This window comes from Antechinus flavipes, chromosome 4 (assembly GCF_016432865.1).
Source record: "Antechinus flavipes isolate AdamAnt ecotype Samford, QLD, Australia chromosome 4, AdamAnt_v2, whole genome shotgun sequence".
In the NCBI taxonomy this organism is placed as follows: domain Eukaryota; kingdom Metazoa; phylum Chordata; class Mammalia; order Dasyuromorphia; family Dasyuridae; genus Antechinus; species Antechinus flavipes.
The window spans coordinates 451497-460880 of record NC_067401.1 but is presented as its reverse complement, the minus strand read 5'-3'; the positions used below and the strand labels follow the sequence as shown (position 1 = coordinate 460880).

Sequence of the window (9384 nt, the reverse complement as noted above, 5' to 3'; positions counted from 1 at the left end):
GAGGCCTCTTCATCTCGGTGGTTCAGGACAGGGAGTGTAAGGTCACGTGAGCTCGCTCCAAGCCAGAGCACCGAGTATTTTTCTGGGACCGCTCTAGGAAATGCAGACACCTTTCATCTCAGTAGTTTGGAACCCGTTATGGGGGCGGGGAAGCGGAGCCCGGGTTACGTAGATCCACGGGAGGGGGAGGAGGGGGCTTCTCCTGCCCCCGAGCGCACTTCCGGGGCCGCTCCAGGCTACCTGGAGGCCGCTCTCGGTGGCAGGAAGTAGAGGGAAGGGGCGGTGCCGACCCCTCAGCTGAGAAGAGAAAGTGGCCGACGGCACCAGACCGGACTCCTCCGGGAAATGAAGGTGGCCCTTGTGCTTCCCCCCAACCCTTGTGCCTCAGTTTCCTCCTCTGTAAAATGGGGCGACAGGGCCGGTATTGAGTTCCCGAGAGACTGTGAAGCACCGCCCCTCCCCATCTTCGGACCCCAGCCCCAGTCCGTCTGTGGCCAGCGCGCTCAGAAGCAGCGCCTGGAACCAAGGGCTTCCCCCAGCCCCGCCCACTACTGCTTTCACCCCCCACCTCCCTACCCCGCCCGTCCCCCCTTGCTAAAACAGCCGGGCCTGGATATCACGCCAGGAGAACCGATGGGTCCGCAACTATTTATTGAGGGCCCTGGAGGGCCCGGGGAGCTCCGTGGGGGTCAGCGGGTGAAGGCCAGGACCAGCTGGGAGGCCAGGGTGTGCGGGGCCGCGTCCACAGGCACAGCCTGGCTCAGCCTGAAAGGCTCTCCTCGGAGGTCCTGGCTGGAGGGCGCGGGGCAGCAGAGCCTGCGGACACAAGAGGGCCTGCGTCAGCCCAGAGACCCCTCAGGAACCCCTCCCGAGCCCCGGCCTCCCTCACTCACTGCACCAAGGTCTCCATGTCTTCCCCGTGGGGCCGGCTGGACACAAACACTAGCTTCTGGATGGCTGGGCAGCCCCGGATGGCGCTGATGACCTCGGGAGCTGAGGGCAGTGACAGGGGTGAAGCTCAGTGCGGGGCATGCAAGCGGAACCTTGGGGAAGGCGCCCGGGGTCCCCACTTACACGGGCCACTGTCTGCCGGGGCCACCAGCACCACCAGCGCCTTGCCGTCCTCTTGACCCTTCCTGAGGCGGGCCATGGCCTTCTCCACCCCCTGTCGCCGGCATCGCCAGTTGGTGATCTCTGCAGGAGGAAGGCCCTGCCCTGAGTGGAGCGGCTCCCTTGCCCTCCTTGGGTCTCCTTGCTTGGCTCCGGGGGTCTCCTGAAGGTGCCCAGGGCGGGCTTGGCCCACAGACCCTAACCCTCCCCCTCCTCACATGCACAGAAGAGAAAGAAATTCTCAATCTTGGCCAGAGGTGAGAGCAAATCTAGATGGCTGTTCCCTTCAGGGACCCTCTGGGACCTGACCATGGACCCTGCAAGTGGCACGGGATGACTTGGGTTCTGGGCCATTGGCCCCTCCGCCCGCTGCCTGCCCACACCGGAGGGGAGACCCTGGTGCTGTACCATTGAAAGCTGCGCTCCACTGGGCATCCTCCACGGCCTGCCCTGCCAGCCGCACGCTGAGCACCTGGGCTGCCCACTGAGCCAGGGAGAGGCCCGTGGCCCCTACACAGGAGAGTCCGAGGATCAGGGAGGGAGGCCACCGGACTCCTTCCCACCTCCAGCTGCCTACAGGGTGAGTGGCCACTGACCTGTGCCATGGCTAAAGTCAAGGACAAGGGTGCGCCGGTCTACCCCGCCCAACTCTGCCACAACCCGGAGGAGGGCCTCGGTGGCACTCGTGTTCAGGGGGAAAAAGGCCCCTGGAGAGATTCGAAGTTTCAAGTCAAGGACATCCTCGAACATGTGGGCTTCCCCTGCCAGGAGCTGGTAGCAGCTGGGCATGATCCTGGGGATGGAGACGGGCAGCCCATGAGGAGGGCATCTTCAGGGGCCCAGGGAACGGCCCACTTCCTGGACCTGCCGGACTCACCTCTCTTTCAGGTAAAGGGACGTCAGCTCGCACACAGAACCCTGTCCCGACATGAAGAACTCCTTCGCTCTTTCCTTCTGCACACAGATGGCCTCCTGCCCAGATCCAAAATGAGCAGCTGTGGAGAGATGGCCTGGCCTGCCCCCTTGCCAGGAGACCACCAGGCTGACTGCCAGACTGGGGGCCGGTGCGGACTGCTTGACGGTCTTACCTGACTCAGTCCCTCGGCGTGGAAAGTGAGGATGGCCATTGTGTGGCCTTGGCGGCTGGTCCGCACTCTGAGCCGGCGCCAGGGCCCAAGCTGGTGAGCGTCCAGGCTGGGCTCGGGGGGAGCCTGTCGCAGAAATGCCTCGTAGCACTAGGAAACCAGAGGAAAACACCCCCCCCCCTTGTGTTACCAGAAGGGAAACTGAGGCCCAGAGCCCCTGCCCAGATTTACATTCCTGTTTTAGTTTGACTTTAGGTGGAGTCTGTGCAGCAACTCCCTCTGGAAAGCTGGGAAGTCCTGGGTTTGAGCTCAGCCTTGGGTCCCCAGCAACAGTTCTGTAACAGACCCATTCACTGGCATGTCTGGCAATGCCCACCTCCTCCTGCCAAGGCTGGGAAACACTGAATGGAGGGAAACTTCCCTCCTGTGGCTTCTCCAGGGCCTCTACCAATCTTCCCCTCCAGGCACCCGGAGGCAGCATCTCCACTCACATTCAGTTCGTCCTGGGCACCAAGGAGGCCTGTCTACCAAGAAGTCAGTGGGCCCTGCTGACCCAAGCTTTGTCACAAGAGAGCTGGATGGCCCAGAGGCAGAGGGCCCAGTCGCTCTGGGGCTCCCTGGGCTCTCCTTACCTGGGCCACCTGGAGGTGCTTGGCGGGAAGAGCTCTCAGATGGTCGGCCGGTACACAGAACATCCTCTTCCCTAAGGAAGAGCAAGGAATTATTTGGTCTCCTGGAAGCAGGATCCAGTGGTCCCAAGCCCACCAGGCGGGAAGGCCCCAACAAGTCACAGGTAAAGGACCTGGGGGGCCCCAGCAACGGGCTCGATTTAATGGAACAGTCCCTGGCCCTAGTCAGCCCACTTGGGGTGAGGGACATGCTCAGGCCTGAGGGATGGCAGGATTTGTGTTCCCTAGTGGAGAGAAGCTGCAGGGCTGGGGAAGAGGGCTGGTTAGAGAAGCCTCAGGAGGACTTTGTCCACAAGCAGATTCTCCTGGTTCCATTTGGTTCCCAGGCAGAATCGCCAACTGTGGGTGGGGTGCGCATTGAGACATGATTAGACCCACTGGTCCACTTGCTGGGGGAGGTTTCAGGGAAGGGGACTCTCCGCCAGGTATCAGACGCCACAAAAGCCCCCGATTGGCCCAGCAGCCAATGGCTCCTGTGCTGGAGCTACCAAGCCACAAGTGCAAGAACGGTCTGCTTCCTCTGTGCCTCTGGAGTTTCCTAGAAGGTGGCTCAGGGGCCGCCTCCTACAGGAAGCCCATCCCCATCTCCTTAGCTGTTTGTGCCACTGTCTCCTCTTCAAGTTAGCAGCAGTACCTGGTGCTTAAGAAAGGCTTTTTGGGTTGGAGCAGACCCATTCAGGGGCAGGGCCACCAGTCCCAAAGGGCGTTAGCTTTCGGGGGCTTTGATATGAGGACGACCACTGTCCCTGGAGCTAGCTGTCCCTGAAAGGGATGGCAGATTTGGAAGTGGCCTGAAGGATTCCCTGGCCTCCACAGGGGTATCCTTGTCCCTCAGCTCCTTCCCTGTCCCTTTGATCTCTGGTGCATCTGTTCCACTGGACTCACCTCCGGGGGATCTCAGAAAGAACCCCACAGTCCTTGGGCGGCCGTCTGGGCCCTGGTTTACAGAGAAGATGGATTTGTTTCTGTACCCATCAATGACAGGCTGTAAAAAGGGAGGGAGAGAGAAGAGGGGGCTATGGCAGGTTAAAAGGGGCTATCCATTACCCTCAGGATAGGAAGGGATGGACTTTAGATCCCCACAAGGAACGGTCCTGGAGGAGCCACACAGAAGGTTGGCACCCTGGGGCCACTGGCTGGGTCTCAGAGTGGAAAGAAGGAACTTACTGATGGGATGAAAGGCTGGAGGAGGTCATCCAGCCTTTGGGCCTCCATCACCGTGGCACCCAGCTTGTGGAGGCGACTCTGGAACTGCTCCAAGGTCTTCTTTGTCACCTCAAACTTGACCTGCAGCAGACAGAGACATGGAGCTCTTCCTGGGCCCTCCAGAAGCCTTTGGCCACCCACCAAGCTGGCCTGATCCTGGGGCCTCATCTCCCTCCATTGGCCTTTGCTCCACAGGCCCTCCTCTCATCCTCCAAAGTTCCTGGGATTCCTTCTCTCTGGGACCGCTCTCTGCAAGAGGCTGCATGGAAATATCAGGGAGTGAGGTGGTGACAGAGGGACATGTGAACTGACACACAGGTCCCACCACAGGCTGTGGTGTCAGGGCTCATCCTGGCAAGGGACAGATATGGCAGGCCCCCTCCCCAGAAGGGGAACGTCCAGAGCTGTGACAAAACCAGGGGAGGACTGAAAATCATGTCTTTGGCAGAGTGCCTACTGGGAGAAGGGGCCACCTGATAGGGGCCATGGTCACTCCCATATCCTAGGGTAGGAACAGAGACAGGGGCCAACTGAGTCAACTGGAAGAGACCACTGGGTTATAAAAGTGGCAAACCTCAGCCTGGGTGTCTAAAAAAAGATTACACTTGGGAAAAAGCTCTCTGTCCCAGTGATTGCACCAGCACTCACTGCTCACCATCCTGCAGTGGGGCTGTATGCCAGCCACAAATTATGCAGATATGTGGAAGAGATCCCACGTCCATCAACCCAGGGAGAATCCTGAAGCCATGTAGAGACCAGAAAGGCCAGGACCCAGGCCTGGGATTCCAGTGAAGTGGAACCACACAAAATAATCAAGAAAGAATAGGCTAGGCCAGCAGAAAGAGCACAGACACCCAGGGCCAGGCCATTAGGGTCAGCTCCTGGCCTCCTGTGGCTTCTGAGTCAGGGAACAAAGGCTCTTTCTCCGGATCCCAGAGGGCTGCTCTCCCCTACCTAGAACATTTTACTGTCCTCAGTTCTTACCCAAGAGTCAGACCCCCACCTTTAGTTGTTCATCATAGCTCAGTCTCCAGAGGGGCAGCAGTTGATCTGCCAACCTAAAATAAATCCGGGCCTGAGCTCTACCTATCCATCACCCATCCAAGCATGCATCCATTCAGCTACCCATAAATCTATCCAACCACCCGTCCATCCAACTACCCACCTGTCCATCCACCCACTTGTCCACCCACCACTGATCCATCTACACATTCATCGATCCACTCATTTGTGGAGCCACCTATCCACCCAGAGCCAGTTTCCCAATTGTCTCCTATGGATTACACCTTTTTGTCCTTTAGGAGAGAGCTTGTCATCTCTCCGGGAGTCACCAGCACTTTCTTTCTTGCTCAATCCAGTGGCTTGTTCCCACTCCTCTCCTTCCTGGACTTCTCCAGGTCCCCCGGACATCTCGAGTATGAGTTTCTATGACCCAGCCCTCTCCCGGGTCTCTTCCCTCCCGGCTGCCGATCCCTCACCCCCGCCCCCCAGGCTTACCTCTCCTGCCAAAAGCCCAGGTCTCCCCCCGGCTCGCTTTCTCCCCGATTGCACTCCGATGCCGCCTGGGTAAAGTTTCCCTCTCCTGCTGAGGCCAGGGAAGCCTGGGGCTGGCTCTGGGGCGCCCACGCCCTCCCGAGAAGCAGTCTCCTTTTGGAAAGGCGAACCCCGGGAGCCAGGAGGGAACTTGGGCTAGCCCCCAGCCCCTTCGTACAAGAGCAGCGAGCGAACATCTCTCCTGCACAAGGACGGATGGCCGATCAGCAGGGCTGGCTGAGGAGGCCAGCATCCCATCTACCTCACCCCCAACCCTTGGCTCCGCTAGGGGCCCCGCCGGCCCCCGAAAATGGTGTGGAGGCCGCTCTTTCGCCCCACAAGTAGAAGGTACACTCTCTGAGGGCGGGGGAAGTCTGCAGGGCCCTGACCGAGAGGTGCTCCACGTGGGAGAAGCCGCGTCGTGGGAGCAGACTGAGGGCCTGCAGTGAGGGGGGCGGGGCGCGTCCCAGTAGACCCCTCAGCCTCCTCCGCTCTGGGTACTTGCTTTTAGAATCGGGATAAGTACAAATTAGGCGCCAGCTACGGCCAGGACACAAACACTAAGGCAGGAAAGCTAAGTGGAGTGTCAACAAGGGGAGAGGAAGTACAGGAGTGGGGGCGGGACTAGACAGAGGTTCTCCTCCTCCCCCTCCCGCCCCCTCGGGCCCCGACTGTAACCCGGGCTGTGTAGAGCGGAGGACTCGAGACCGGAGGCGCGGCTCCGCGGCAGCTTCCGGATGGCCCAGAGGGGCGGGGCCTCGGACGAGTATCCTCCCTATTTCTGATTCCGGTTCCACCTCCTCCCGCCTCGCCGGAGGTCTTCCGGGCCCCTATGGCCGAGGGGAAGGACGCCCCCCTTCTCCCCCCCCCCCCCCACGCGCGTGATGCGTCCCCAGGCAGCCGTCCCCTCGGGAGTGCGTCTTTGCCCTCTTTAGCCGGTGATTCGGAGGCGCCTCCTTTTCCTAGGATTTCCATCAGTTTAGTGTAAACCCCACGATCCCCTCGTCCGTGGTCCCGTCCCACCCCGGCCTGTCCCGATCTTTTCCTGGTCACTTTAGGTGTCCGACGCCGGGTTGTAGCCGCAGCTCGTTCTCTGGTGGATCCTCCCTCTCGTCAGTTTCTTGCGCTGATCGGCGGCAGCCGGGCGTTTGGTGCCAGTCTGGCCGGCCCGTCCCCAGCAGGGGGCGCCCCAATTCCGACCCCTACGAGAAGGATGCCCCGGGTTTTGTATGTAAGGGGCCTTTCCCTCCCTTTTCCGGCCCTCTTAGCCCTGGCAGCGGTGTGTGAGCACAGGGGCGCTCAGTTTTCGAAGAGTTCCAATGGCATCACAAGGTGATATTTTGAACTGGCAGGGAACTGGATTTCAGGGAGACAAAGTTGCCCAGATCGTCAGCCATGGAAGTCCAGTGGCAGGACCAAAGTCAGGAGGTCAAGAAATGGCTCCGGATGCAGTGGATGCTCTTGACTGTTCTTTTTTTTTTTTTTTTTGGCTGGGGCAATTGGGGTAAAGTGACTTGCCCAGGGTCACACAGCTAGATCTTGATTGTTCTTAATAAAGGTCTGTCCCAGGCCTCGGTTTAAGGCCGTGCCCATTCAATGACTAAGAGTTGGGTAAGAATCGAGCAAAAACTGGCCTTATTTGCTATCACAAAAGTATCAGTTGGGAGGGCAGAGTAGGGGCGCTCCAGGAATGGGGAAAGTCTTCATGCTGAAAGACTTGGTCCGAAAGGAGACATGGGATTCCAAGAGATGGGAGTGGAGAGAGCATGGAGTTGGGGGAGGATGCCACAGGTGAGGAACATCATAGCTGGACCGTGGTGTGTAGTCATTATGGGGTTGGAGAGGAAGGATGCCTCGTGAAGGAAAATTCCAGACAGAGGAGTTTTTGTTTTATTCTGGTGAAAACATAATCCTAAATGTCGGAGCTACTAAAGTTTATTCCCTCCCACTCAATATTTTATTTTTTCCAAGACAGTTTTCAACATTTAGTTGATAAGATTTTGATTTCTATGATTTCCATTTTTTATCATTTTCTTTTTTTGCCATCTTACCAATCTGACAAGTGTGAGATGATACCACAGTTGTTTTAATTTACATTTCTTTAATCAATAGTGACTTAGAGCATTTTTTTCATATTACTAGAGAGAGCTTTGATTTCCCTATCTGAGAACTACCTGCTTATATCCTTTGATCATTTATTAATTGGGAAATGACATATTCTATCAAATTTGACTCAGTTGTCTATATATTTGAGAAATGAGACCTTTATCAGAAACACTGGCCATAAAAACCATTTCCCAGATTTCTGCGTCCTTTCTGATTGCATTGGCTTTGTTTGTGCAAACTCTTTTTAATTTAATGTAATAAAAATTAGTCATTTTACATTTCATAATGTTCTCACAATGTTTGGTCATACTATTTTCCAGTTTTTGTCAAATAGTTCTTATCCCAGAAACTGGAGTCCTTGTGTTTTATCAAATAATAAATTACTATAGCATTTATATCTTGTGCTATTAGAGTTTATTTAGCAAAGCTGGCAATGTGGGCAGACTGCACTTTGGCAGCTGTATACAGAACTGATTGATCAACAAGCTTTTAAAAGTACCTTCTATGTGCCAGATACTGTGCTAAGTGCTGGATACGAAAAGAGGCAAAACTCTTTTTTTCAAGGACTCCCAGAATAATAGGAGTGTGAATAACTATGTACAAGCAAAGTATATACAAAATTAATTGGAGTTCATCAACATAGGGAAGGCTTCCATTCCTCCCCACCCCCTATCATCCATTGAATAAACAAAAACAAAAACAAAACACCCCAATCCCCCAAATCCACAAACTTTAAAGCCCATTATAAATATGTGGTTTAAAAAAAATTCCTACATTGCCTTTATCCTCTGCCCACCCTTCAAAAAGAAAATATGCTTTGATTAAGTAAATCATCAAATTACCTGCAAAAAAAGTGATAATTTTTTCTTTGTTGCCTATGCTTATACTTGCCATTTCTTTTTCTTGTCTTATTGCTATGGCAAGTATTTCCAGTACGATATTGAACAGCAATGGTGATATTGGACATTTTTGCTTTACCCCTGATCTTAGAGAAAAGACTTCTAATTTATCCCTAAATGCTTGTCTTGGTTTTAGGGAAATACTTAACTTTTTAAAGAAAAGTTTCATTGGAGATAGAATCAAGATGGTGGTGTAGAGGCAGGATCTTATTTGAGCTCTTTGAAATTCCTCTCTAAACAACTTTCAAATAATACCTCAGAATGAATTGTGGAATGACAGAATTAACAAAATGAGAAAGCGAAATGATTTTAAAGTCCAAGACAATACAGAAGTAGCAAGAAAGATCTGTTTCATTGAGGTGAGAGTAAAGTGCAGTCCAGTGCAGTTCATATCCACAAGACAATAGCAATTCTTGAAGGTGCCTCAGTGGTGTGGATCAGACAGTAAGAAGGCTGGACAAGCGGTCAGAAGGAAATTATAGAGGGCCCTTTGCTGTCATTGGGTGCAGGATTCTGTTGTATTTACTATACATAGATCTAGCTGGGAGTCCTAGTCATAGTCCCAGGGTGAAAAGGAGTACTAACCTAGTAGAAAGTGAGGTTAGAATGTGTATGTGGATCCTGGCTGCAGTTTCAGAGTGGAAAAGAATGCTTGTACTTGCTCTCAAACAAGAGCATAGACCAAAACACACTTCTTAAATCATACTACTTTGGAAGAACTGAAAACTTACAGATTAGTTCTGAAAATACCTGCAG

The 9384-nt window shown here is 54.5% G+C and overlaps 2 protein-coding genes across 4 annotated transcripts in view; both read right to left on the bottom strand.

Moving 5' to 3' along the window:
* Window positions 1–9384, bottom strand: part of LOC127562447 (zinc finger protein 883-like) — an 80985-nt gene that overhangs the window by 55085 nt on the left and 16516 nt on the right. The gene's annotated exons all lie outside the window — the stretch shown is intronic.
* LOC127562450 (tRNA (uracil-5-)-methyltransferase homolog B-like) lies at window positions 635–6484 on the bottom strand. Of its 3 annotated transcripts, none has more exons than XM_051998178.1 (13): window positions 6013–6469; window positions 5588–5825; window positions 5094–5148; window positions 4052–4171; window positions 3770–3869; window positions 2828–2898; window positions 2199–2345; window positions 1988–2082; window positions 1707–1903; window positions 1519–1620; window positions 1075–1194; window positions 894–993; window positions 635–816 (listed from the first exon to the last, which is right to left on the bottom strand). In XM_051998178.1, exons 2-13 carry the CDS (start codon window positions 5818–5820, stop codon window positions 690–692), a joined length of 1467 nt encoding a protein of 488 aa, XP_051854138.1. In that variant the 5' UTR covers window positions 5821–5825; window positions 6013–6469; the 3' UTR covers window positions 635–689. The 3 variants fall into 3 exon arrangements, with proteins under 3 accessions (XP_051854138.1, XP_051854139.1, XP_051854141.1); XM_051998179.1 differs by having other exon boundaries at window positions 6129–6469; XM_051998181.1 differs by lacking the exon at window positions 894–993 and having other exon boundaries at window positions 5588–6484.

Coding starts and splice junctions, on each gene's coding strand:
- LOC127562450 (XM_051998178.1), bottom strand. CDS start 5,820: ATGTTCGCTCGCTGCTCTTGTACGAAGGGGCTGGGGGCTAGCCCAAGT. Junction 4,172..5,093: donor GCTATGATGAACAACTAAAG/GTGGGGGTCTGA, acceptor TGTCTGCTGCAG/GTCAAGTTTGAGGTGACAAA. Junction 1,621..1,706: donor TGACTTTAGCCATGGCACAG/GTCAGTGGCCAC, acceptor TCTCCTGTGTAG/GGGCCACGGGCCTCTCCCTG.